Genomic DNA, 27,982 nt, shown 5'->3' with positions numbered 1-27,982 from the left:
AGCTGTAAATTATTTAACAAACTGTATTTAAAGGTAGAGAAATAAATAAAAACTAAATTTTTCTTTTAAACTTGGTTTCTAATTCAACATGTAGTACAAAATGCGATCGCAATTACATTCAAATAATAATTGTCTATTTAATTTAATCATAACGTCAAGAAAATGGACAGTATTAATAAACATAAAGCAGGTACTCTCATAAATAAAGAATTATCACCACTTGATAACGGAGGAGTTGCTTCTTTACCGTCATCAGCAAAAACTCTACCCCAAACCGCGAAACTATACAAATTTCTTGTCAAGCCATTCAATTTGAAACTAAAATGTGTCTTAAGTCCATCAGCGGAGAGTGCCTTTTCGTATGTATATTGCTCCGGTTTCAATGGATTAATAGCGACATCTAGTGATACAGGGTAGAAAACTGAATCGTCCGCGTCTAGTTCTTGAACTCTTTGAGGAGTTGGCATTATTGCTGTTATACTCAGCTCTTCAAATATGCCGGTTGTGTTTTCTTGATAACTTGGGAATCTGTAAATTTAAAATCAAATAAAAACCTTAAAAAAAGAAAACATAGAAATGTTCAATTTTATACAAGACAGCAATTTGATGTTTTTATAAGCAGTTCTTTTTAACATTATTTTTCATTATACATATGTGCTAAGGGACATATGGTCACCTAATTTATAATGTCTTAGAGACCAAATGTTTGAGATGTAGCTCACCTCCTACCACACGTATCCATGGTATCACCGATACATGCCACCACTGAACAGATCCTGTTCCCTCCTGTTGCCATGCCGGAGAAGCTACGTACTCCAGTGAAAGCCGCTGCTCTATATCTGTAGAACTAAACATAATTTTCCTTTATTTATTGAGAAGTATTTAAGCAGTATAGTAAGTAGTAGATAGTTTCTCTAATGTTATATTCTTTCACGGTATTGAAACAGGAAAATTTTAAACTAGGAATGTTATAAGTAGGAATCGAAATGAAAAGCCTACTAAAATAATTTTACTTCTTACTAATATCATAAATGCGAATGTTTGGATGGATGGATGATTGTTTGAAGGTATCTTCAGAATGGTTGCATGTATATCACTGAAATTGGGATAGATGAGAACATTGTCTGGAAAACACATAGGCTACTAGTTAAGTTTTTTTATCCCGCGCGGACGGAGTCGTTGGCAACAACTAGTTTTTAAGCGTCAATAGCCTAATGGTTAAGATCACCGATTTCCGATCACGATCGAGGCTCGAGGGTTCGAATCCCGTCATTCAACTATTGTCGGAAACTATGTCCTAGCACAAGCCTAGAGCTTAGTTGGAATGGTAAAAGAAATATTAGTAAATTTACAAAAAAATCTACTAATATTTAAAAAAAATATTTTAAGAACTTCCTTGTACAAAAAACAAACATATTGTTATTTGAACGATATTTATATTTCGAATAACTTTTAAATTGTATCAATTACAATAAATTTTTAGAAAAAAAAATCTCGGATAAAAAAAAAAGATTCTTATTTTATAAACTTTAGTCTAATCTTCCAGTCTGGTTAGATTTTATTATTTTTCTTTTCCATTTTATAAATCCAATCTTCAATTTCCAAGTAATTTTTCAAATCATCTGCCGTTGGTTTCTTGTTATGATCAAAATCTCTGTTGTAAACGCGACCCCAAACACCAAAAGATACTATATTGTTTTGTGGTGCATTTATTTTGTAAACTATATGTTCTTTATGTCCATTAAAATCTATGTTTAAATTATTCTCGCATGATGATAAAACTTCGTTCGAATTAATCTTAGAAGTTTCTAGAAATGTAACATTCTTTGGTCTGACGGGGAATTTGTCGTTCGTGAAAGATATTGGATAGTATATGATGTCGTCACATTGCAGGGACGCATTGTAATGATGTGAGTATGACGTCATCTCTATCACTAAATCTTCTATCACCACATTGTCTTCTGTCTTCTCGAATCTGAAATATCCAATGAATCTTACTAATTCATATTTCTTACTTAAAAATGAAAAAGTGTATTTGAAAGTATCACCGGAACAGATGCATGGATCTCGCTGAAATTTGGCATAGATATAGAACATAATCTAGAAGAGCTCATACACTACTTATAAAGTTTTTTTATTATTCCGAACGGGCGGAGTCGCGGGCGACAGCTATTTTTTATATGAATCAAAGATTTTTAGATATATCGAAATTGCTTCATTAATTGAAGAAAAATAGAATCGACGCAACGATAAATAAACTACATCTTCAACTGTTCGTGCTAAATAATAATAAAATTCTATTGCTAAAATAACCGTAAAAAGGTATAAAATCTAGCAATTGCACGCGACTTCGACTGCACAAAATTAAATGAAAATCGAGCCTATAACACCGAGGGATAGTACAGCTTCCTAACAATGGAAGATTTCAAATAGATTCAATATTTTCGGAGTCTATAATACAAACAATACAAATCTTTCCTTTTTATAATATACTAGCTGTTACCCGCAACTTCGTCCGCGTGGATTTATAAAAAACTTAATTAGTGTAACCCACCCATCCATCCATCCACATCAAATCCATCTAAACATTCGCATTTATAATATTAGTAAGTTAAAAAAAATCGAAAAAAAAAGAATAAATAGTATCCTATGTCCGTCTCCTGGCTCTAAGTTCCCTCCTCACCAATTTTCAGGGATATCGGTAAAGCCGTTCTTGAGTTATAAATAGTGTAACTAACACGACTTTATATACATACATCATATATACATCTACATCTATATATATATATATATATATATATATATATATATATATATATATATATATATATATATATATATATATATATATATATATATATAGATGTATACAAGAATCATGACAATATAATTCTGTGCAAGTGTTCCGGCAATAAAAACAAGGATTAAGACATAATTATGTTAAATTTTAATACCTATAAGGGCAACTTTTTATTGTGTCGTTCTTACAGGCGACCACGGCGCAAGTTGCTACGCCGAGATCCTTCCTAGAATACGTGTTAATACCATCCTTTGCTAGTGCCATATAATGTGGACCCTGGAAATTAAACTTTGAATAAATTCAATAATCCTCATGAAAAAAGAAAAATTATGTTAACAGGGACAATGGTAGAGATGAAATAACGAGACATACACCAAATGTTTATTTAGCATTTACGTTTTTAAAGACAGGAAAATGGCTTAAAATCATAAGTGACCATTGCTACAAAAGCATTTAAATAACTAGCTACAAGAATGCAGTCGTATTTTATGCAATCCTGGTATATCCCCAGTTTAATTAAGTATAATGGAACTGGCGCGATTTTCCTTTCCAGCTTTCCAGTTGCAATTGTTGACCCCATGATGGATTGATTGTGGCGTAACATATAAATAAATATAGTATTTACGATTAAAAGCATATGGGAACCCATTTTGCGATGTATAAGTCAAGCAATTCCGATAAAGTTAATTGTGTAGTTACTTACCTTTGATGTGCAGTTATTACATGCGATCATTCAATGAAACTATTTAAAAGCAATAGTGATAGTTTCATGTGCACTAAATGAATCCAATTTCTACTGATATATGTATTTATTTGTTTTGAAAATCAGCAAAAATACGCACATAAGTTAATATTTTGCATAAAATCCAATAAAAGCTATTTTCTGTTAGAATGACTGTGAGTTTCCAACACCAAAATCCCCGTTTAAGATTGTTCTCTCTGTTTTGTCAAAGATAATGACAGGGATAACGATATATTCTATAAAGATTTTGGTGTCAGAAACTCGCGCTAATAAATTAGCTAATTAAACAAAAGTTAATTACGTTGCATACAAAGATCTTGAATTAGAACAACTCAATAGTTGGATAACGTTATTATAAATATAAATTAACAAGCTAAAATGAACCCTTATTAACTACAGCATTAAGCATAGCATTCTTACCTGTTCACCATCTTTAAGTTGCAGTTTGACGGAGAACTTGCAGGAGATCTCATTGGTGGTGAGTGTAAACTCCTGGCTGCCGCTCACTAGGGGGCGACTCATGTGTGACGGCAACGAGGGGTCACTGATCAACACCAAGCTGTCCAGGGCCTTAGGGTCGTCTCTTATAGGACCTGGATAGTCTTCTTTGACCTAAACCCATGGAAAATTAGTAATTCAGTGATTGAAACAGTATAATAATTTCTTTCAAGTACTTATCATCATCATAAGCACTACAGCCGCGGATAAACCTGGACCTGGTAAAGTAAATTTCTCCATATCGGTCTATTTTGGGCTTTTTGTTACTATACACAGACATTTTTGTGATCTCAGTCGTCTTCATCCAGTTTAATTTCGGCCTTCCGCGTGAATTATACATCCCTCTGATTGTCTTCAAGTACTTCGGCACTTAGTTATTCGTTTTTTTAATGTATTTAAAGCTTTGTAAAGTGGTGTTTTTAATATGAGAATAGAAATGTGGTGAAGTACTGGTGAGCTTAAATCTAAAAGACTTCTCTTACAGCTGACCATACCATAGAGAGAGGATATTTGTACATGACTATGTGTGTATGTTATATATATCACTTAGTAGTTTACCTCTCCCGGCACTTTAGGCACTTTAGCTACTAGAAGTCTAGTTGTAGGCACGCCGGGCATTACACTGATAAGAGAACCAGCTTTGCCTGAGTAAATACCTGAGCCTGTAAACAAAAGCGCTAATCAATTCCACTACAATTTTTTTAATAAGAACTCATTTCTTAAATAAAAAATAAAAAACTTAAAACACTGGCAACAAGTGTGTTTGTTTTCATTTTTAAGAAAAATAATGTGTGTATAACTCACCAGCACTTCCCACTCTGACGTTGTTTGCGCCCGCAGCTAAGAAGTTAACGTTCATTGCGTACGTGTATGCCTCCTGGATTTCCACAGCTGCAATTCAAACATTTACGTATTGTTGACAAAACGCAACACAAGAAGAAACATATTTTTCGTGACCTGGATACTATCCTTTAGATCTATTGTATTTTAAGCCAAAATCTTACCTAAAGTTCTTTCTTCAACTTTATTGAAAACAATAAAGAAAAAATAGTTAAAGTAGTAGACTTATAATTGAAAAATTTTGACATGTGTGTTAACATTTTTTTTATATCATAAGGTGGCAAACGAGCGAGCGGCCATCTGAAATCGCTGAAATAGCGAAGTGACCGTTGCCCATAGACGTACGCAATTGCATACGCGTTGCCTACCTTTAATCGACGGAGGAGAGGATGCACAGAAAGAAAACATTTTCCCTTTCTATGCATTCTCTCATCCGGAAAGTCCACTTCCACTTCCCATCCTTTCCTTATTAGAGAAAAAGGGTAGGAAAGGAAAGAGGACTAAATTAGCCCTCCGGGACGCATACTCATCAGACGAAACGCGGATTTACTTCCACTTGACAGCTGTCTTCTGTGTGGTCGTGGTATTTCACCGGGCGAGCCGGGACAATTCGTGCGATAGTGAAAGCTTGCTCTACCACTGTTAAACACATAAAACATATTAAAAATAAGATGAATAAAAACAATAACTTGCAAAACTTACCAGTTAAATAAGGCATCTCAGAGAACCACATGGTAGTAAATATCACGTCAGTAATATTATGTTTCTGGACGACCTGAACAGCTGGCACTTGGAACATAAGGTCGAAGCAAATATAATGGCCGAAAGTCACCCCGAAGTCGGTAGTGAAGACGCCCAGTTCCGGCTTCAAAGCTGGTGTACGAGTGAACTCGCCGAATAAGTTTATTTTACGGTAACTGTAAGATGAAATAAGACAAATGTTATGTTCGTCTTTTATATAACATAGATACTAGCTGCGGCCCGCGAATCCGTGCGTGTGGAATTAAAAATAAACTTAATAAGTAGCCTATGTATTCTTCCAGATTATGTTCTACGCCTGTGCCAAACTTCAAGATCTGTTGAGACGCTTTGGAGATACCGTCTAACAAACATCTTTTCATAAACTTTTTACAAAGAAAAGACCATCGATGTTGTCATAACATTCTATCGATAGCATTAATCAGATTAGACAATCAGGTAAGGATCTGAATATTTTGTTCTAAGTTGAAAAGTCTATGAAGTAAAAGAGTGTCAGATGATCCAATTCATTAAAAGTAGAAGAAAGTACTTTCAAAAATAGAAGGAAATCATAAATGAAGGTCAGAGAAAGAATTTAAAGCATACTGACCGATCAATAACAGCACCATTTCTATCAAACACAACGTTAGTGTTAAACAGGTACTCTTTCTGTTCGGGACAGTATTCCCCGGGTGCGTCGTTACAATCCATCACTTCTTGTACGTTGATCACCACGTAGATTTGGTGTACACGAGCTGCTACAGATATTGATACTAGAATCTGTAAGAAGTTATTGTTATTAGGACGAAGTTAGGTACGATCTTTCGGCCACATCGCGACTAAATTTTAGTTTCGTGGTCAAGTAGTTCATTCATTGTAATTTAGTACATATTGTAGTCTCAGTTTTGTGGAAGAGAATGAAAAGGATGGCGATATTAATACAAGTGTAACAAATTGTATTCTACAGTTTTTATGGGGTGTTCTGGGAATCTTGGATTTCTGGTCCAAAAATTGTTATTCTATTGCATTTTGCTTTGATAATAATTTGACTCGAAACGTCATCATCAGCTCACTATATGTCCCCATCGAGAGGCTCGGAGCCTACCCTAAGTAAGGGTTGACTAGGCCAGTCAACCACGCTGACCAAGTGCTGGTTGGTTGACTTCACACATATCTTTTGATTTTCTTCTCAAATATGTGCAGGTTGCATTACGATGCCTATACCGTAAGAACGTCGGGTATATGTACATATGTAAATCGACAATCGAAAAACACATTGATAAAAGGCTGGATTTGAACCCGGGACCTGCAGATTACAAGTCAATTGCTTAAGTTCCTGAGTCACAGACGCTTTGACTCAAAAAATCATGTGTTATTTATTTATAACTGTCATATAAACTACTTCAATGATACTCAAGTTTGTTTATCTATTTCTACAAAGACTGTGCTACATTGTTGTGATTATTTGCAGAAGGATACTACAAGTACCATTACGGTAAATTAATACCGTGCCAAATGAACTGACATTGTAAACCACACGTAATCATCATACTTACTTCATCATATAACTCGGGGTTTAAAGCTGGTATGGGAGTGGTCTTGAGGATACCGTGAAAAGGAATCGGAATACGACGCTGCCCTCTAGTGAGGGTCATCTCTGGAAAAACTATTATATCTGCATTCTGAAAACAACAAACGATCATGACTTTTAATATGTATGAATGTAGCGTTCCATATTCAAAATATAGCCATCTCAAAATTTTACTTAGAAAATGAAAGAGAGAGATGTATCGATTCAAAATGTAGCCATCTCAAGTTTTTACTTAGAGAATGAAAGAGAGAGATGCATACGATTAAAAGTCAAAATCCAAGTACACGATGACCATAGACCTTCTATAGACATAGACTGGTCATTCAAAAGATTGTGGATGAAGACATCTTTACGCTGATTCATGTAAGAAGGTTATAGCAGTATTGCATCGTCTCTTTTCAATCAATATTTGACTTTATGAATTATAAAATGTTAATTTAATTTAATTTATAAATTCTTCAATACATAGTTTTATATTCTTATCACCTTTTCGGCGGCCTCTTTTATCAAATCAACATAGTTCTGTGTGTTGATGGAGACATTTGTGTTGACCTGATACTCCACCACGGCTGCTACATAGCTGTCATCTTGCGGCGTCGATTTCTGGAAACAAAAACAATAATTATTTTCCAATCAATGCCGCGCCAACAAAAGACAAACCCTTGGACTTTGCTTTAGAAGTTAACGTGATTTTCTGAGACCGAAATCCTCGGTTAAAACGTCATCCCTGTATATTTAATATGTTTAAGATAACAAAATGTTTTAAACGATGAGTTTGGTTTTAGAAACTCACGGTAAGTCATCGTGCCACTAGGCTAAACCAGACAATTTACTGAATTAAAATCAGTACAGTTCAAAGGTCATTTAAAAAAATAACCTCAAATATTGTTTGAAATATAAATCTATCAAGAATAAAATATTAGTAGTGTAAATAGTAGTAAGTAATTGAGTCTAGGAAATAAATTAAAAGAAAATAATAAATAATGTAGTCTATTTACCTGTTCCGAATAAAAGACGAGACAAAGAAACAAACTTGACATAAACAATCGCATTGTTCAAGGGAAAATATACTCAATTGACTAAACTTTTAAGAACGAATTTTATATTAAAGTTAAAATCACATAGAGTTTAAATTCGATCGTTGTTATTTACATAACATGTTTTATACGAGTATTTACTGCACGGACTCCCGTTTAGAACTGTCTGTGTCTGACCAAGTTGGCTGATGCCGCGAAAACATATATAAAACAACCTTGGCAGTATCCATTGAACTCAATGCGCGGTAATTTTAAATTCGAAACGAATTTCCTTATTTTACGTACGTTCCTCTGTCGGAACTGTGGGATATGAAAACATATTGTCGTCTCGCTCATTCTCTATGAAAAGAAGAGAGACAACAATACATGTGTTACAACTACTAAATTGTAACTCAATGTATCCTATGACAGTTTAGAGAAATGTCAGTTTAAATGTAGCGGTATTTTATTTATTTCTTCCAATATCCAATTATATAAAATATTTATTGTTAAAAAAGTACACAGACCTGCAAAGAAATCCCAAATAGACACGACATAAATAATAAAAATATCGGAGACATTATCACGTTTGAACAAAACATGCTGCGAGATTCACTATGATAAATAATCATCAGAGGTTATATGCGGTACTTTATATATTAACTCACACATAATCGAGATATCTGCAGATTTATTTCTTATCAATATTCTCATTTACACGCTTACGAATAACTAACATATAGATAAAGTTCGGTACCTATTATTTCCAGTCAGTATTAAATCGATTCAGTACTTTTTGCATGAACGACAGACAGACAGAGTTACTTTCGCATTTATATTAGTAAGCATAATTGCATCGATGTTAATGTTAAGAAAATAATCTATAGGTAAAATTGTCGCCAAAACATTTTACTGGCGACTTGGATCTTTGTACATAAGGCTAAGTAAATCTTTGAAACTTGGCGATTTTAGTCGCTAAGCTACATAATACAATGTCATAAAGGTTCGTTTACAGGCACGCGTCACCGATATTTTGTTCTTTCGTCGCCAAAACAAGTCGCTTACTATTTGTTTGTCAAGATCTTTCTGAGAAAAGTCACTGTGATTTTACAAGTAAACTAGAAAACATAGAGAGGGAATTAAACTATTTAAAAAATGATATTTTAGGAAATTATATATTGTCTCTAGTTAAATATTTTTACAATGTTTACTTCGGGACAATGGAAACAGTGACAATTTCATCGTATGGGACACGGGACTTCACCGGAGCGCTGTCTCATTCAGCGAACCTTGTCTCGTATGCACTGTTGCATTAATTTGTTACGGTTTGATATTATTTTTCTTAGAAATGTAAACGCACGTACAAAGAAAATTATTGGAAATATAAATATAACATTTCTTTTCTAACCTATCTCTATAAATTAAACAGTTTTTGTTCTTAATATAAGCAATATTTTTAGCTTTAAATTTACCAAAATAATTAATTTCACATAGTATTAAAACGATCTGTTCGCGCGACTTTCTTATAACTAAACTAGCTGTCGCCTGCGACTCCGTCCACGTGGATATATCAAAAACTTAATTAGTGTAGCCCACCCATCCATCCACATCACATCCATCTACACCTTCGCATTTATAATATTAGTAAGTTAAATAAAAAGCAGCTCTTCAAGGCATAAATACGAAAAAAAAATGAATAAATAGTATCCTATGTCCGTCTCCTGGCTCTAAGCTACCTCCTCACGAATTTTGAGGCATATCGGTAAAGCCGTTCTTTAGTTATAAATAGTGTAACTAACACGACTTTCTTTTATATATATATATAAGATGGTTAAAATGTAATATAATATTCGTTTCAAAGTAAAATAACATAAAAAAGATTTGTCGCAATAGTCATGTGTCATGTATCATGTGTCCAGCGCTTTACTTGGAAAATGTGAAACAGGCCCTAATACGATTGAACTACGAGTTAGTGAGATAAAGTGTACTCACAGACATGCGCCTATCGAACAATAAATCCTTATCAAATAATCCTCAATTTTGTTCCTCCGCTTTTTCTTAAATATAAGCTAAAGTAACAATTCAACAAAACTTTCATCTTCACGGATAAGGTTTTGATAAACTTTGCCACAGATCTATATAAATAAACATATAGAAACTTTTAATTTTTTTTTTTAATAAAAAAAAAATTTCGTCATCGGAAGAAACTGGCTGATAAGAAAGCTGTTTTGTATTTTATCTCGTATATTGACAGAATGATAATATACAATTATAATTTTATCATATTGGTTTGTTTAATCTTATTTTAATCCCTATGTTCCTTCCTATTTTTTTAAATAACTGGAGAATCCTTTATATTTCTATATTAGTTGATTGACAGATAACATTTTTTGATTTATGTTCATCATTTCGTTTACTCTTTGTTTATCAAAGATTAGTTTACGTTGTGACGTCACATCAGTATAATTCACTCTCGGCCTCATACGATGGCTAATGTTTCATATCTATATGTTTTATCTGATAATTTAAATGTTTTCATATTTTCATTGAACTTTGAATATTGAATGAATACGTATATTTTATTGTCACCTAGTGTATATTATTAGAATAATATTAATAGCTCGATTTTAAAAATAATTATCTAGTTTTGTAAAACGTTAATTTCAAATAGTGTGAGAGAGATAGCAATATTATAAAGCAGGTTTTATGACATTAAGGTGTCAAGGTTAGATTTTTGTTAGTTCATTTTGTTTAAGGGTTAGGATGAATTAAAAATGACATACAAATGTGGCAATTTATTGATATGTGATCTATGAGGATATGGCATGTGAGTCGCGCTGCGTTGATTGTTTGGAATGCTCTAGATGACTTCGCAGACTCTGCGTGTTCAGCTTGTCTCTACGTAGCGCCTGCGAACGCGCGCGTCGCCGACCCACTTCAGAACGTAGGCGACCAGCGCCGCGTCGCCGTTCCACTATACCTAATTATTTAATCAATTAATAATCAAATTATGCATGTATTGTGTATAACGCAGATAAGTCGTATATACGAACAAGATCAGTAATTGAAGATGCTCAATAAAATCATTTTAGAGCTATTGCTATTTAAATTTGACAGGCGTTTTATATCTTTTTATTACTTTTATACAGGACAAAAAACATTTGTAAGTACTGTATTATCGTATAGGTGTAGATAGTAAGTTGATATTCAATTACTCATTATAGTAACTCACCTTCCCTATCAACTTCCGTGGAACTTTTACCTCGTCGTCGCCTCCTCTCCTTGTCACGCTCGAAACTTTCAAAGGATTCGCGGCTGGCGCGCATGACGTCCTGGTACTGCTCCATGTAACCTTGGCTGAACATCGCGTCCTCCAGTTTCTTCCCCAGCTTTGTGTCCATGGAGAAGCCCAGGGACTTGGTCAACGGATAATCATTCACATTCAAGTCTTTTAACTTTGTAGCTCTTAAGGGATTCTGGAATTATCATGTTATAGTTAATCAACAATTAAAAAAAGCATAATGAGGGAAACAAATACACACACTTAGGTAAAATACTGAGCGTTATAACAAACATTACTTGGGTAACAAACAAACAAAACGAAATATAGTTTCTTGTTAAAAATCTTTAATTAAACCAGAGAGTTCAAGTTACCCAGACATCTTCTCTACTTGCATATCTTTTAATTACAGTTCCGAATTCTTTTATAGGTGTTCTTTTGCAAGGATAGGAAACGAGCAATATATATATTCATAAACCACAACAAACAACTGTAATGGACTCAAGGCGTCCAAAATAAAAGTTAAAAAACGTGACAAATACCTTAAAATTATTTGTATGAATTACATATTAATTATTAATTTGCACTAAATCTATTGCATTATTCCATCACATAAAAGCATGGTTAGAAATTCGTGTAATGAATTAAAAAAAAAAACGTGTTGTTAAAAATAAAAACATACCAAAATTAACGCAACAAATCGAAAAACAAATTCAAATTAAATGTACACGTTTTAAAACCAAACGTACACCACATTGGAAATTTAATCGTTACATTATATGATATAACTACCTCAATTAATAAAATTAAAAAGAATACAAGTAATAATGAAGCCATCACAGATAAAAAACTTTGACGCAGTTGACGAAGCGTGGTCGAAACACTATATGGAGTTGTTGAAATCAGAGAGGCTCTTTAAAAACAATGTGTCCAGTATTGTCTTGGCCACAAACAATGGTGTTTTAACAAACCAACTCCGAAACGTAACATCACGAAATATCACAAACAAAACGAAACAGAACAATATTGATCTCCAGCCCCCAAGCGAACAGTTCTTCGTTTGACTCGATTCGAAATCAACCTCTTTCGGGCCGGGAATAAAATGCATTTCAATAATTACGTTTTAACAATTTAAAATGAATGAGATGAACGCGATATTTGGCAAAGTTTTTGTAATAAGTTACTTTTTTTTGGAGAAAATAAATAATGTCAATTTTGAAACTCTTTCACAGCGCTGATTTACTAAACAGGAATAACATGATGGCCAGAAGTGATGATAAAACCCAAAAAGTTTCTTCATCAAAAATCATGGATATCATTGAAAAAAGTCGGCCAGGAAATATGTAAAAGGGGCTTTACCCTGACAGAAAAAAGAAGTTCATGAAAGAAAAATCAAGGGACTTGTCACTAAATTATTATTAAAGAAAGGAGTTATTATTATAATAATATAATTTAAAAATAAGTTAATGTATTGGTAAAAATATTAGTGATATAATTATTATACGGTGTAAAGAAACGAGTAATATTTTATAAGTTTATCGCGGGTCAATTGGCTGGCACAACACGCAGCGAAGGCACGCCGCGATCCGCTTCAAACCGGTTCGCTTCAATCATATCTCCATTACGTATTGGCAAATGAGTTTATTTCGTGAACATTACAAACGTATGCAGTTACCTAACTGTACGCAATATAACATTTATAGGTAAATACGTCATTTGTACGTTGTCATTTTTCGAATGAAAACAAAAATGTTTTCTTCAGAAATCTTTTTTTAAGAGAAGGGGCAAATGACCTGCGGGTATAACGACGCCCATAGACATTGTAAGATATATTAATAGCAACCGATCAAGCCGAGGTTCGGCCCTCTCGGGCATCCATGAATCGTAATGCTAAACGCGTAATATGTGACAGCCCAAGCCGAGTTCCGCTCTCGGGGGCCCTTGTGACCAGTCACTCCATGGAGCGTCCACCTAAGCGATCTAAGAGCTCAGTGACCTCTCAATCAGGTAACAGTAACGAAGTAACAGCCCGAGTCGAAGGTCCTGAGGGAGCCCTCGAGTCTTGTTACTCTTAAACGAGGTTTAGGCTAAGCGCCATCTGCGCTCGGCCTCCTCAAGCCCCGTGAAGCTGTAAATACCTCTTCAAGGCAAAAAGTGACTACTCAGTCACAATAAAAACCATAGACATTGCAACACTAGAGGAATTAATTTCTTTTAATTCTAATTAGTTTATTGCTTAAAGTTTATTATTTAAAAGTAACCTTCTTAAAGACATCGTAGTTATTCATTTAAAAATTTAAATTGTGTTATTTAGTTTTTCTTTTACATTCAAGTTGTAATACCGACCTTTATTCATTATTGTATTATTCCTTCAATATAATATTGTTTACCATTGTAAAGAGGATATTTGTATCATGTATTAGAAAGGCCTTATCTATTTATTGCGCTGCTCCCAATATTATTGTCATTGTTTTATGCTCGGCCTGGATCCAGTATGTACCGGATAGATCAACAGTTCGGAATATTATCTGTGTGTATAAATAAATTCATAAAAACATATTCCAATTCTTATCTTTGAATGATTCTTTTAAGTCGTCCGTGACTTTTGTGAGATTTGTGACTTTTAAGTCACAGTAAAAAATGAGAATCTACAAAAACTCAACGGAACTCGATGAAATTTAACGTAGATAATTTACTAATATCATAAATACGAATGTTTACGAAATTTGTCATAGATGTAGGACATAGCCTGGAAGAACATGAGGAACATAGACTACCAAATTTTTTTTTAATTTCGCGCGGACGGAACCTCGGACGCTCCTTTGCTGTTTGTGAGATTGTGTTTTGGGTTTCTTTTATTAGTTACCTTCAGCCAGTAAAATTTGTGTTTTATTCGATCGTATCTAATTGATCGATTTATAAACACCATTATCCTTGTAAATGTATAAAGGAGGTTGCTATTGTGGTAGTAAGGAAATATTGAAAGAAAAAATATAAAAAATCATAGAAAATAAAAGAACATGTTACATGAAAGGAAGGATAAAATTAAAATAATTTTAGTCTTAAGAAGTGGTAAATTTTTAATTGTTTATATCACTAGACGATAATTTATATAAATATTATGTAAACGATATTTACATAAATGTATCTTGTATGGTTTTGGTTATGGTAACCCCTCATGATAATGCTATCAAGAAGCAATTATTAAAAAGAAACATATTCGTTTAAGTAAAGTTGAACATTTAAATATGTCCTCTTAAAATAATTGTCATGCTCTTATAATGCCTACATAAATATATGAAACATGGCTTTTTGGTGCTAGGAGCTCTTTTGTGAATAAATTATTATTGTTTGTGGTAATAAAGTGGTTTAATTTGTTTTTTATAAAAAAAGAAAAGAGATATAGACAAGTCTTTATAGACGCTACTTTTAACCACACACATATTAGAAAAAATATGGAAAATTAACCTACCTATAATTAACAATGTGAGTGTTATGAGTTTTTTTCTCTTATTCAAAAATGGCGCGTAATTGCAAGTTGTGATGAGAATCACTGTAAGTCTTTAAATAGACCAATCACGTTTAAAATACTTTACAATGTGACAAAACGATTGGCTGAAATAATTTAGAAAATTGTCAATAATTGATAACTGTCATGTTGTGAAACGTCAGATTCATACGATGTTTTGGCGGTTAGTTAAAATAACAATGAATCGAATTATTTGTAGTTGTGAAATGATAAGCGATGTCAAGGTTGAGGTGATGCTGGAGACGGTTCGTTAAATACGAACGGAGCAATGGATTCACGTTAGTTCGATCGCCATCCATCAAGTGGCGCGGCCGCACACACTTCGAGTTATTAGTAATTTAAAATGCCGCCTGTTGCTGTGCCCAATGAGGTAAAAATTCAACCAAATTATTTATCTACATATTTATGAACATATATTATATTGCATGTCAAATGTGGTTATTTTAATATAATATTTATCTAAACGATGTACTTAGTGAATGTATTTTATCGACATTTCTCAGGCACCAAAGAAGCAACTTCGAGTTGCAATCATCGGTCAGAGCACATTCGCTGCGGAAGTATTTAAATTGCTACAAAAAGACGGACATGAAGTGGTCGGTGTATTCACAGTACTGGACAAAGGCAATAGAGAGGATCCACTTGGTGAGTTAGATTATTCAAATTTATTTATATACAGCATTATTTAAGGGAACTTGTTGGGCTAGTTAGGGCATAGCTAGATTAAGATAACCCTTCGTGTCCATTGCTAAAACATGTATAGAAACCCATATTATGTCACATTTATAAAAAAAAATAAAAGATAATATGTGTGGTGTATAGTGGAAACTAAATATTATTAAATTATGTACCAAATATAATTTTAATTTTATACTTTTTATTCTTATATTAAAATATTTTGTTAATAATTATAGATAAATTTATTATGCATTTAGACAATGGAATAAATCCAAATGTAGTATTTTTATTTACAAATTCTTGCTGGTATATTATATGTTTCTTTAAAAAATATTTACACAATTATTTTAAACAATGACTGTTACTAGTAACTTATAACAAACAAAATTAAATATCTTTTTAAATTAAAAAAAAAACTATTGTTTAAAATTAACTCTTATTCAATTCTAGTTAGAATCAATATTACTCTTTACATCTTACTAATATTATAAATGCAAATGTTTGGATGGATGTATGTTTCTTTGAAGGTATCTTCGGAATGGCTCAATAGATTTGGATGAAATTCGGCAAATATTTAAAACATAGTCTTTAAAAACACATAGGCTATTTATAAAGTTTTTTTTTTAATTCCGTGCGAACAGCCTCTGGCTAGTAAATAATAAATTTTAAAATTTATTTATTATATGTTTTATTTTGTAGCAACAATTGCGGCACAATCCGGGAAGCCAGTGTTCAAATACAAGACATGGAGGATCAAAGGGAAGGTCATACCTGAAGTATTGGAAGAATATAAATCTGTAAGTATTATTATGAGTTTCCACTGCCAAAACATCTGTGCAACATGTTGTCATACCTCTTGTTGTATTAGAAATAATGGATAACTTTTAACAAAGATGTTTCAGTACTTTAGACATGTAAAAGTTGTAAAATGTTTCGTTACAATGCAAACTCAATATAAATGTAAACATACAACTAAATAAGAAGCAAGAATAATAACAGCATTAATATATTTTAGTGCATTAACTTCTTTTAGAGAGGATTTCTTTATATCCAACAGTTTCTTTAATTCTTCAATGATTTTATAACACGAAAAAAAACATTAATTCTTCAAAACAATATTCATAACTCATTTCGTGACGTTGTTCAAATATTAACGTATTATATAAGTTTTATAGAAAACAATAGAGATTCACTTTATTTAACAGCTCTTAGCCTATTTTTCCACATGTGATTACATTATTTGGCCAGTGGAAACGCATATTATACATCGTCACGATCTTTATAAAAGTTTGAATCAAACACGTAGAATTATTCCGCTTGTTACCAGGCTAACAGAACATTTTGCATATGCGTTGCCTACCTTTAATCGACGGAGGAGAGGATGCACAGAAAGAAAATATTTTCCCTTTCCATGCATCCTCTCATCCGAAAAGTCCGCTTCAACGTCCCATCCTTTTCTTATAAGAAAAAGGGTGGGGAGGGAAAGAGGACTAAATAAGGCCTCCGGGACATACACTCATCAGACTGTACGCGGAATAGCTTCCACTTGACGCCTGTCTTCTGTGTGGTCGTGGTATTTCACCGGGCGAGCCGGGCCAATACGTGCGAAGATGTTAAAGCGGGCTCTACCACTGTTAAATGTTGTCTCCTACAATCCTCTTACTATTCTAATACTCTAATTTTACCTATAAACACTTAACTAACCGTGGGTTTCTGAGACCAGTCTTATCTCTATTTTGTCAGAGATAATAAAAGGGATGACGATATGTTACACTGTTTTTGCTCTCAGAATACCAACTGTAAAAAGACTTGTAAATTTCCATCTCACGAGTTTATTCCACTAGACATAAATAAGGCAAGTTATCTGTCAGAATTCTCGGAGTTGGCATGTCTGTAATTACAATCACATCTGTATTGCGTGTTCGTCTACATTTTACCCACTGCACTCGCGACCTTTCTATCATATTCGACACCAATTTCGTTATGTGGAACCAAAAGACGTAAAGTCTTATGTCACTTCCTGACTATTTAGCGTTTATATATAGATAAACCTACAGGTTATATCTTACTTCTTACTAATATTATAAATGCGAATGTTTGGATGGATGGATGTTTGATGGTATCTCCGAAGCGGCTAAACTAAAATCGTATAAATTTGGCATAAATATAGAACATAGTCTGGAAGAAAACATAGGCTAGTTATTAAGTTTTTTCTTTATTCCTCGCGGACGGAGTCGCGCGCAACAGCTAGTGTATTGTTTTATAGTAGTTTGAAGGTATCTCCAGTTGGATTATATAAATGTAACTCGTAATATTTCATCGTATTATGAAATCTATGGTTTGTGGTATTACTTTTTTATTATAAGTTGGCAAGTGAGTGGTCATTGGAATTCGCGGAAATAGCGAAGCGAACGCTGACCATAGATATCCGCAATTGCATATGCATTTTAAACAGCGTATTACACGCAGAACATAATACGGAGTTGTCTCATTTTATTATCAATTACATTTTTTATTAACATTTGAAGAATCGCGTGCAGAAATGATTGGACTGCATGGAACAAAAAATGGCCAATTTAAGAAATTATTATTAATGATACTACGACCTTCACTTATGTTTGTATGGTTAAAATTATTTAGTTTTCGATTAAGACAATTTTACTAACGTAAAATTACATGACAACTAGCGCAGGTTTTAAAAAAAAACTAAATAGGTAGCCTATGTCATCTTCCAGACTATATTCTATGCCAAATTTCAGTGAGATCCACGCAGTTGTTCTGGAGATACCTTGTAACAAACATCCATACATCCAAAAACAATCAACAATTATAATATTAGTAAGTTAGAGAAACCTCTATAAACGAGAAAAATTTCGTTGTCCATGGCTCGGAGCCTACCCTAAGTTAAGGCTGACTAGGCCATAGTCAATCACGCTGCCCAAGTGCGGGTTGACTTCACACATATCATTGAATTTTTTCTCAGATATGTGCTGGTTGCATCATGATGTTTTCCTTCACCGCAAGAACGACACAACTGTACGTGTAACTGTGAAAATGTACTTGAAGTACATATTTCAAATTATATCAAACTTTATTATGTTAAATATTTTTTGCAATATTTATAATAGAATCATAAAATTACGTAAACTTTGATTATGATGACATCGAATAACCCGCAGATAAGACTATCGTTATGGTGTTACGATAGATGGGAAATAAACTGGAGATAATTTTAATTAAACTCTACTAAATAAGATGTCGGTGGCTCAGTGGTCAAGCACTTGACTTGCAATCTACAGGTCCTGGGTTAGAATCACGCCATGTACTAATGTGTTTTTCGATTTCCATATGTACATTTATCCGACGTTCTTACGGTGAAGGAAAACATCGTGATGCAACCTGCAAATATCTGAGAAGAAATTCAGAGATATGTGTGAAGTCAACCAACCCGCACTGGTCCAGCGTGGTTGACTATGGCCTAATCACCCTTAACTTAGTAGGGTAAGCTCCGAGCCCCTCGGTGGACGTATAGTGAGCTGATGATGATGATGATATGCTAATTGTTTATAACTTGTTCTTAACCATATAAAAAACATAATATATATGTATCTTGTGAAGGGAAACATCGTGATGCAACCTGCATCTGAGAAGAAATTCAGAGATATGTGTTAAGTCAACCCGCACTTGGCCAGTGTGGTTGACTATGACCTAATCATCCCTAACTTAGGGTAGGCTCCGAGCGCCGAGATTTGGGACGTATAGTGATCTTCAGTGTCTTAACACAATATCAACGTTTCAAATATTATTAAAGCCAATTATTTATCTTTGCTGTAACAGTCGAAAGTAATAATCGATCCGAGATAGTAGAATTTAAACTAAGATTCTTTTAAATTTTGGGAGAAAATACAGAAATGGATCAATTGGTGCAAACGATATTTCAACTTTTTGGCTATTCATTCTTATAAAGTGATTAATCGTGAATTTCTGATATCAAAATCGCCGTTAAAAACCTTGTTTTTTCTGTTTTGTCAAAGAAGACAAGGATATGATTTATACCAGTCTTTCCCAAAGTGGGCGATAACGCCCCCTTGTGGGCCCTGCAGGTATCAAGTTGCGGGTTATAGTTAAAGTTTCATTTAGAATTTTCCGTTAATATACATATAATTAATTAATTTAATTTGAAGTTATAGTGGTTTTTGAATATGTGAAAATATGGGGGCGCTAAAAAAATATTTATTCTCAAAGTGGGCAGTATACAAAATAAGTTTGGAAAACACTGATTTATACAAAGATTTTAATCTCAGAAACCAATGGTAAGTAAATAAAAAAAAGATCTATAAAATTCGTCCGAACGAACAATATACAAGAATCTATTTTATAGAGTTTTAAATATTCTTAAGCATAAAAGTAAACAAATGCAAAAAAAGATGATAGTAAGAATGACTACGCAGAATTTAAATCCAACAGCCGTCCATATGACCTTGATTTTCAAATATAAGTAAAAAAACAACGAAACATAATAATTACATAACCGCACGTGTATTGGACGACGTAATATGTTTTCAACACGTTTATATAAAAAAAGATACAGCACGTAAATGTGTGATCAAAATATCTGTGAGTTTTCACTGCTGAAACAACTGCAAAAACATATCTTATGTATGCATACGTATTAAAAAAATTAGAATGTCCGTATAAAATATCAAACAAAATATCTACACATGATTGATTTGTCTAGTTGGTAACGAAAAACCAATTTTAAAATTGTTTGTCTATCTGTCTGTCTGCAAGGCGTTCGTTCGGGGTAGCCTCCGGAACGTCTGGACCGATTTTGACGAGACTTGGATGGGAAAGTAGCTGTAGAACGCGGGATTATTATAGGCTTAAATCTTCAGACGTAAATTCTAATATTAAAATTTCTTTTGTTAAAGGTTAACGCCGATATCAATGTGTTACCTTTCTGCTCACAATTCATCCCCATGGAGGTGATAATGCACCCCAAGTATCAAAGCATCTGCTACCATCCCAGCATCCTGCCCAGACATAGAGGAGCGTCGTCGATAAATTGGTAAGTTCATTATAATGATAGCAATACTAATTGTTTTTCTGTTTACAGTCAAGGACGTTAATTTCCTACCCATGAATCATTAGAATATATGAAATATTTGTTTAATCGAACAAGTTTTTTTGCAATTAGTTAAAATTTGTCATACTTACTAAATTAAGGCCATTTTTCTCTAAAATATCTTACTCCTTATTACAATGCCAAAATTGGATGGATGTTAGAAGTAATCTGCAGAATCAAGATCTTGATGAAGGAAAAAACCTTTTTTGTAATTACGCGCGCGGAGTCGCGAGCGATAGCTAGTTCGATATAAACAGGAAGATGGTTTAGTTCTTTGTCTGTATATGTCTTAGAGTCCATACGATTGGTTTGACTTGATATCGTAGTGTAAGAAAGAGATAGTCAAGATGTTATACATGTTCGTTCTATCAGTTTTATTCTGACACAAGATTGCATATTGCATTACGTTAACCGGAGCAAGTGAAAGTAAATAAATTATGCAAAATATAAGGCAATATTGATACTTGCAGATGTTGTTCTACGTTACTCAGGAGACAGAGACAACAATCTTTAACATCCTCAAACATATAACTATATATATAACTCTATCTCCTTTTCTCTCTCATAAAAAGTATTTTGAAGTGGTACACGCCAGCAACAAAATCTGTTGTACGAACGCAGAAGCTAGTCAAGTGGAAGCAACTCCGTGTGTCGTGATGAGTGTAGTACCGGCCTAATTTTGGTCCCCTTTCACTTCCCACCCTTTTCTTATAAACAAAGGGGGAAGAATCCTCTTTCTGTGTGTCCCCTCCTCCGTCGATTGCGCATCTGCAATTGCGGTTGTTTACAGGCAGCGGTCGTTTTGCTAATCGACGACTTTAGCTCTCGCTTGTTTGTTAACATGTTTTTGGATAGAGCAGTGAAAACCGACGCTAAAAAGTTACATTTTGCACTTTTATTTCCATAGGACATTAATAGAGGGCGACACGACTTGCGGTCTGTCAATCTTCTGGGCTGATGATGGACTTGACACAGGACCAATACTGCTGCAGAAGTCATTCCCTGCCACCATCGATGACACCGTTGACACACTCTATAATAAATATTTGTACCCTGAAGGTAGATTTTGTACTTTAACTATTTAACTTTGAAATTTGACTGATTTATTTTACTTCTTACTAATATCATAAATGCGAATGTTGCGATGGATGGATGGATGTTCGTTAAAAGGTAGATTTCCCATAGATGTAGAACATAGTCTGGAAAAACATATAGGCTACTCGTTAATTTTTAAAATACAGCTCAAGAGGGCCTGCGAGCGATAGTTATTTAAAAAAAATTGCCTCTACTTCTAAAAAAGTATATAAAACCCACTACGAGATAAATTGATCGTGTGATAAAAAAAAAATTGCATCATTCATCAAAAAAAGGTTAAAATCTCCATGTATGTTTATACAGTGTAAAGTGAGAGTAAGATTGTGTCAGGTATCAAGGCGCTGGCGGAGTCAGTGAACATGGTGGCGAATGGCACCGCGCCCAGGATACTGCAGACTGAGGACGGCGCCACCTACGACCCCGCGCTCTTCAAACCTGACACACATAAGGTCAGTCTATAGCTTCTCTATGTACTTTGTATGTATTACTCATCATTATAATAGTTAAATACATTGAATTGAGTCTTAAAATACCTAAGCAGCTTTTAAAATAACTAATCGTAGGTTCCTGAGACCAAAATCCTCGTTTAAAACATATAGTTATTAAACTCTGTTTTTAAATATAATGACAGGGATGATATGTTTTATACAGAGATTTTGAACTCAGAAACCCACGGTAAATAAGATAACATTTCGCAAGTCATACATTTTTTAAATTTAATTCTGACGAAATATGAAATTGTGCAATAAAAATATTACCGTAAATTCGATAAAAAAAAATACTAAATATCGTAAAGACGATTAAGGAATGATAAAAAAAAATCTTTCTATTTGCTTACAGATTGATTGGTCAAAAGGTGGTATAGCATTGCATAACTTCATCCGTGGTCTGGACTCGTCTCCCGGAGCTACCACATTCATCAAACCACAGACCAAAGAGGGCATTGTTGAGGGCAGTGAAGCTGATGTGGAAGTCAAGTTCTTCGGCTCCACTCTCTGGCAGGCGGAGTACGAGGCTGAGGGTGAACAGCTGCTCATACCCGGTCTTGACACACCCGCTGTCATACACGAGGCTGGACTTCTTATCACTGCTAATGATGGAGTTAAGGTACATTTTTTATGTATAATATTGTACGAACTAGCTGTCGCCGGCGACTCCGTTCGCACAGAATTAAAAAACAAATTAGTGACCTATGTGTTTGTCCAGACTATGTTTAACATCCATGCCAAATTTCATCAAGATCTGTTAAGCAATATGGAGATACTTTCTAACAAACATCCATCCATCCATACAACTAGACATTTGCATTTACAATTTTAGTTAGGTTTTTAAAAGCAGTTCAGTTAAAATTTATTTAATAGATATTTCGTAATAAAATACAGTATCTATATAAGTTTCCTTTAACTTTGATATCCGACTCGAAGGACCATTTTCCGTTATTCCTATATGGTCGTTTTATTATAAGATAAAATCTTTTAACAAAGAAATAATTTACATATTCCTTTTCCAGTTAAACGTTCAAAGATTGAAAGTGAACGGCAAAATGATAAATGCGCAAAATTTCTTCAAAGCGAACGAATCGAAAGTAACATTGGAATTAACAGCGGAAGAGAAACAATTCGTAGAAGGTGCTCGTGACATATGGAAGGCGATATTGACAATTGACATTGAAAATGACACGGATTTCTTCGCGTCAGGAGCTGGATCTATGGATGTTGTCAGACTTGTTGAAGAAATCAAAGATTTAGCACAAATTGAATTGCAAAATGAAGATATTTATATGAATACGACATTTGAAGAGTTCTCTCAAATCGCAGTTATGAAATCTAGAGGTGGTTCTGGTGCAGCGGATATTGTTTACGATGGTGTTGAAATGGATGTCAATAAAATGAAAATTAAATTCCCAACACAATTATTTATAAATGGTGAGTTTATTGACTCTGATAGTGGCAAGTTTTTGACTATTGTGAACCCGTCAGATGAGTCAGTTATATGCAAGGTTCAGAGCGCCTCAGTTAGTGATGTTGATAAGGCAGTTAAAGCTGCCAAAGTCGCCTTCGAGGAAGGGGAATGGTCTAAGATAAGTGCCAGAGAACGAGGACAGCTGCTCTTCAAGTAAGTATCCAATAATCATTTTTTACAAAAAAAAAGTAGCCTATAACGCCCACGTACATTAGTTACCTTCTAGTCAAAGTCCTGTGAAAATCGGTCTAACCGTTCCTGAGATTACCTGCAGATAGACATGCAGACAAAAATATTAAAAATTGGTTTTTAATTATCAGCTACTCAAATATAAATACGAAATATCATTATTTTTTTCGATATTACATACAGACACTTCAATTTTATTTATATATAATAGTGTAATTTCTTCTGTATACGCGGAAAATTCAGTTTCAATTTTAACTTTATGTACGGTTTCTGAGACGTTAAATAAAATCTACTAATTTCAACCTCCACAGATTAGCTGACTTGATGGAACAGCACAAAGAAGAACTAGCCACCATAGAATCAATCGACTCCGGCGCAGTTTACACTCTAGCTTTGAAGACGCACATCGGCATGTCTATAGACACATGGCGGTACTTCGCGGGCTGGTGCGACAAGATCCAAGGCTCCACAATCCCCGTCAGCCACGCGAGACCCAACAGGAACCTCACCCTCACCAGACGAGAACCCATCGGCGTCTGCGCGCTCATCACACCCTGGAACTATCCCCTCATGATGCTCTCATGGAAGATGGCGGCCTGTCTCGCAGCTGGCAATACTGTCGTTATGAAACCCGCTGCGGTTAGTTCAATTAAGCCTTGTTTAATGTTATGCCTCACTTTAGACCCACCTTTTTCTTATAAGGAAAGGATGGGAAGGGGAAAACCGAGGAGTGGACGCATAGGAAGGGGAAACATAGTCTTTCTGTGCGCCTTCTCTGTCGATTAAAGCGGCAGCGGTCGCTTTGCTATTTTGACGAATTCATTGTTCCTTTGCCGTCTTATAATAAACTAGCTGTTGCCCGCGACTACTTCTATACGGAATTGAAAAAACTTAATAAGTAGCCTATGTGTTCTTCCAGACTATGTTCTACATCCATGCCAAATTTCAGCGAGATCCGTTGAGCCGTCCCCAAGAAATGAGCATTTTTAATATTGATGATGATTGTTTGTCATGTCCCAGGTGTGTCCGCTGACCGCGCTGAAGTTCGCTGAGCTGTGTGCACGCGCCGGCATCCCGCGCGGCGTCGTGAACATCCTGCCGGGCAGCGGCGCGCTCTGCGGACAGGCGCTCGCTGACCATCCCCTGGTCAGGAAGCTCGGCTTCACCGGCAGCACTGAGATAGGTATCTACACTCACGCCTCACACTCACTGGGGTAGACAGACATTACGGATTTGTCCGTTTTTTCTGCATACATAACATAGTGGACACTATAATAGATTTCATCTAAATTTATACAAAGACCTTGCCAGCCGATAATCTCGGCTAGATCTAGGAAGGGGGGCAGGTAGGAAAAAATCTTTGTTTTTATTCCAGAAATAATGATAGCTAGGAAGACTTAGACTTATTTTTGATTGAAATTGAATATAATAATGTGTTGTCAGGTCAGACAATAATGAAGTCGTGCGCTGTGTCCAACATGAAGAAAGTGTCGCTGGAGCTGGGCGGCAAGTCGCCGCTTATTATATTTGAGGATTGCGACCTAGACAAAGCCGTGAGAAATGTAAGTATTTAACTGCGAAGAAGGAACAAAGGTTAAAATCTGAAGTATAACTTTACCTATAAACAAGTCTTAAACTGTTCGAACAATCTAAATGTTATTCTTACATACTATAAATTACCGTATGTTAAGTAAGTTATTAAAGTAATTCCTTAGTGTAGTTTTAGTATAAACCTTCACTACGGATCTCCCATTTGAATCCACACTTAATGGTTAAGGGTACGGATTTCCGATCACGTAGTCGGGGGTTCAAATCTCGCCATTCAACTATTGTAAACCATGCACAAGCATAGAGTTTAGTTGGAATGGTAAGAGAAATATTAATACAAAACTCTGCTAATATTAAAAAAAAAAACTATAGTATATGATTTAACCATGTTCTCAGGGTATGGCGGCAGTGTTCTTCAACAAGGGTGAGAACTGCATAGCAGCAGGCCGGCTGTTCGTAGAGGAGCGCATTCACGACGACTTTGTACGCAGAGTGGTCGCTGAGACAAAGAAGATGGCCATCGGTGACCCTCTGCATCGCGGCACCTCACACGGACCTCAGAACCACAAGGCGCACATGGATAAACTTATTGAAGTTATTACCTTATCTAATATCCATTGATACTTACAACCTAATGTCGTATTTATATTTATAACATACTAGCTGATCCCGTGACTCCGTCCGCGCGGAATAGTTGTTCCACATCTATGCCAAATTTTAGTAAATTCCATCCATCTAAACATTCGCATTTATAATATTAGTATAATTTGAATTGGCGAGGGACGCAGATATCGCAGTTGCTTGTCTCATAATATATATAAAACTTTATTAGACAAAGAAAATGACAGCTACATTGCAAAAAATCTTATAACATTTTCTCATGTTTAGGGGGCGCTAGTGCGCTGTCAAAATTTAGTTCAACTTTGTTCACCGGTTCATTGATTTCACACATAACTAGTGTTAAGAAGAAAATCCGACACTGTGCCGGTGTATCGGCGCAAAACTAGCCTTATTAAAATATCAACGTTTATGTCCCCTCACTTATCATTCTTGACTTGGTAACAAAAGCGCGCTATTCGCTCCAAATGTTTCTAACTCTAGTACCATGTCTGTTCACCCAGTTCTGTGAGCGCGGAGTGAAGGAGGGCGCGACGCTGGTGTACGGCGGAGGACGTGTCGACCGAAAGGGCTTCTACTTCACGCCCACTGTGTTCACAGACGTGCAGGATCATATGTACATCGCTAAAGAGGAATCCTTCGGCCCCATCATGATCATCAGCAAGTTTAGTAGCAAGTTAGTATGCTTAGAGTATTATTTCTGCGTCCTCAAAGGCGGCAAGTAAAATTAACTATTACTAGCAGTCGCCCGCGACTTCGTCAGCGTAGGATTAAAAAAAACAAAAATTATGGTATATTGTACCATACTTTTTGTACCAGCACACATCAGCTACAGTCTAGTGAAAATCCCGTCAAAATTTATCTAGCCGTTTCGGAGATTACCCGTAACAAACTTAACAAAAATTTAAAAAATTGGTACACGAAATAACAAAAAGCAATTTTTAGGGTTCCGTACATATAAAAAAACGGAACCCTTAAAGTATCACTTTGTTTCGTGTATAGATATCCAGATAAATAGGTCTAGACCTTGCTAAAACGACAACATCTGTCTATACTATTCCAGGAACATAGATGACGTGATCCGACGTGCTAACGGCACTGAGTACGGTCTGGCGAGCGGCGTGTTCACTCGTGACGTGTCGCGCGCGCTGGCGGCCGCAGAGCGCGTCGACGCCGGCACTGTCTTCATCAATACATACAACAAGACAGACGTCGCTGCGCCTTTCGGTGGCTTCAAGCAATCCGGCTTCGGCAAGGATCTCGGTAAGTGTAGAATTTACATCTAGCTTCTAGGTAAAGAAATATGACCTAGATTTGCCCTCCTATGTCCCCTTCTCTAGTCTTCAAAGTCAATAATCAGGAATTTTAAATTAAGCGCCATCTATATTTTGCTATCAATAACTAATAGTTCTATACTTTTAAGTCGATATTATAGAAAATTCTAATGAAATGTTCTTATTTTCAGGTCAAGAAGCTCTCAACGAGTACCTAAAGACGAAATGCATCACCATTGAATATTAAATTAAGAACATTTTGTTTTTATATTGAATTATGTTATTTTTTACATGTTGTATATATTATGTATAAAATATTTGGTTATGAATCAATGATGTTTTGTATGACTGAAAAATCTTTAGTAACTTTTTCCACTTGCAACACTGTCGCTTGACTAGACGCTCTGTGGAAATAGATACTAGATTTATTGCATAATAAATATATTTTTTATTACAACA

The 27,982-nt window shown here is 34.8% G+C and overlaps 3 protein-coding genes across 7 annotated transcripts; 1 reads left to right on the top strand and 2 right to left on the bottom strand.

The window, feature by feature from the left end:
* Positions 1-57: 57 nt before the first annotated feature.
* Positions 58-8,870, bottom strand: LOC106117961 (vanin-like protein 2). Of its 4 annotated transcripts, none has more exons than XM_013312496.1 (10): positions 8,753-8,870; positions 7,696-7,812; positions 7,175-7,300; positions 6,229-6,398; positions 5,583-5,797; positions 4,845-4,931; positions 4,599-4,702; positions 3,963-4,154; positions 723-847; positions 58-528 (listed from the first exon to the last, which is right to left on the bottom strand). In XM_013312496.1, the coding sequence occupies exons 1-10, from the start codon at positions 8,855-8,857 to the stop codon at positions 147-149; spliced, it is 1,623 nt and encodes a 540-aa protein (XP_013167950.1). In that variant the 5' UTR covers positions 8,858-8,870; the 3' UTR covers positions 58-146.
* Positions 8,871-11,017: 2,147 nt separating this feature from the next.
* Positions 11,018-12,928, bottom strand: LOC106117867 (uncharacterized). Of its 2 annotated transcripts, none has more exons than XM_013312353.1 (3): positions 12,298-12,928; positions 11,458-11,701; positions 11,018-11,205 (listed from the first exon to the last, which is right to left on the bottom strand). In XM_013312353.1, the coding sequence occupies exons 1-3, from the start codon at positions 12,340-12,342 to the stop codon at positions 11,036-11,038; spliced, it is 459 nt and encodes a 152-aa protein (XP_013167807.1). In that variant the 5' UTR covers positions 12,343-12,928; the 3' UTR covers positions 11,018-11,035. The 2 variants fall into 2 exon arrangements, with proteins under 2 accessions (XP_013167807.1, XP_013167808.1); XM_013312354.1 differs by having other exon boundaries at positions 11,488-11,701.
* Positions 12,929-15,293: 2,365 nt separating this feature from the next.
* Positions 15,294-27,980, top strand: LOC106117866 (cytosolic 10-formyltetrahydrofolate dehydrogenase). Its single transcript, XM_013312352.1, has 15 exons — positions 15,294-15,404; positions 15,538-15,679; positions 16,412-16,509; positions 20,644-20,780; positions 21,745-21,896; positions 22,263-22,381; positions 22,773-23,039; positions 23,443-24,047; positions 24,395-24,722; positions 25,104-25,266; positions 25,527-25,645; positions 26,028-26,225; positions 26,753-26,925; positions 27,313-27,512; positions 27,715-27,980. Exons 1-15 carry the CDS (start codon positions 15,378-15,380, stop codon positions 27,768-27,770), a joined length of 2,784 nt encoding a protein of 927 aa, XP_013167806.1. The 5' UTR covers positions 15,294-15,377; the 3' UTR covers positions 27,771-27,980.
* The last annotated feature ends 2 nt before the right edge of the window (positions 27,981-27,982 follow it).

The sequence above is a fragment of the Papilio xuthus genome, unplaced genomic scaffold, assembly GCF_000836235.2.
Source record: "Papilio xuthus unplaced genomic scaffold, Pxut_1.1 DF827679.1, whole genome shotgun sequence".
Taxonomy (NCBI): Eukaryota; Metazoa; Arthropoda; class Insecta; order Lepidoptera; family Papilionidae; genus Papilio; species Papilio xuthus.
Note: the sequence above shows the minus strand (reverse complement) of the source record. Positions and strands in the feature narration are given on the sequence as shown.

Excerpts from the sequence above, each read along its gene's own strand:
- LOC106117961 (XM_013312495.1), bottom strand. The coding sequence starts at position 8,857 with ATGATTATTTATCATAGTGAATCTCGCAGCATGTTTTGTTCAAACGTG. Across the intron at positions 6,399-7,174 it reads ACCCCGAGTTATATGATGAA|ATTCTAGTATCAATATCTGT; the intron begins GTAAGTATGATG and ends AACTTCTTACAG. Across the intron at positions 4,155-4,598 it reads TGCCTAAAGTGCCGGGAGAG|GTCAAAGAAGACTATCCAGG; the intron begins GTAAACTACTAA and ends CCATGGGTTTAG.
- LOC106117867 (XM_013312353.1), bottom strand. The coding sequence starts at position 12,342 with ATGGCTTCATTATTACTTGTATTCTTTTTAATTTTATTAATTGAG. Across the intron at positions 11,702-12,297 it reads TTTTAATTTTATTAATTGAG|AATCCCTTAAGAGCTACAAA; the intron begins GTAGTTATATCA and ends TGATAATTCCAG. Across the intron at positions 11,206-11,457 it reads CACGGAAGTTGATAGGGAAG|GTATAGTGGAACGGCGACGC; the intron begins GTGAGTTACTAT and ends TTAAATAATTAG.
- LOC106117866 (XM_013312352.1), top strand. The coding sequence starts at position 15,378 with ATGCCGCCTGTTGCTGTGCCCAATGAG. Across the intron at positions 15,680-16,411 it reads CAATAGAGAGGATCCACTTG|CAACAATTGCGGCACAATCC; the intron begins GTGAGTTAGATT and ends TTTATTTTGTAG. Across the intron at positions 24,048-24,394 it reads CGAGGACAGCTGCTCTTCAA|ATTAGCTGACTTGATGGAAC; the intron begins GTAAGTATCCAA and ends CAACCTCCACAG.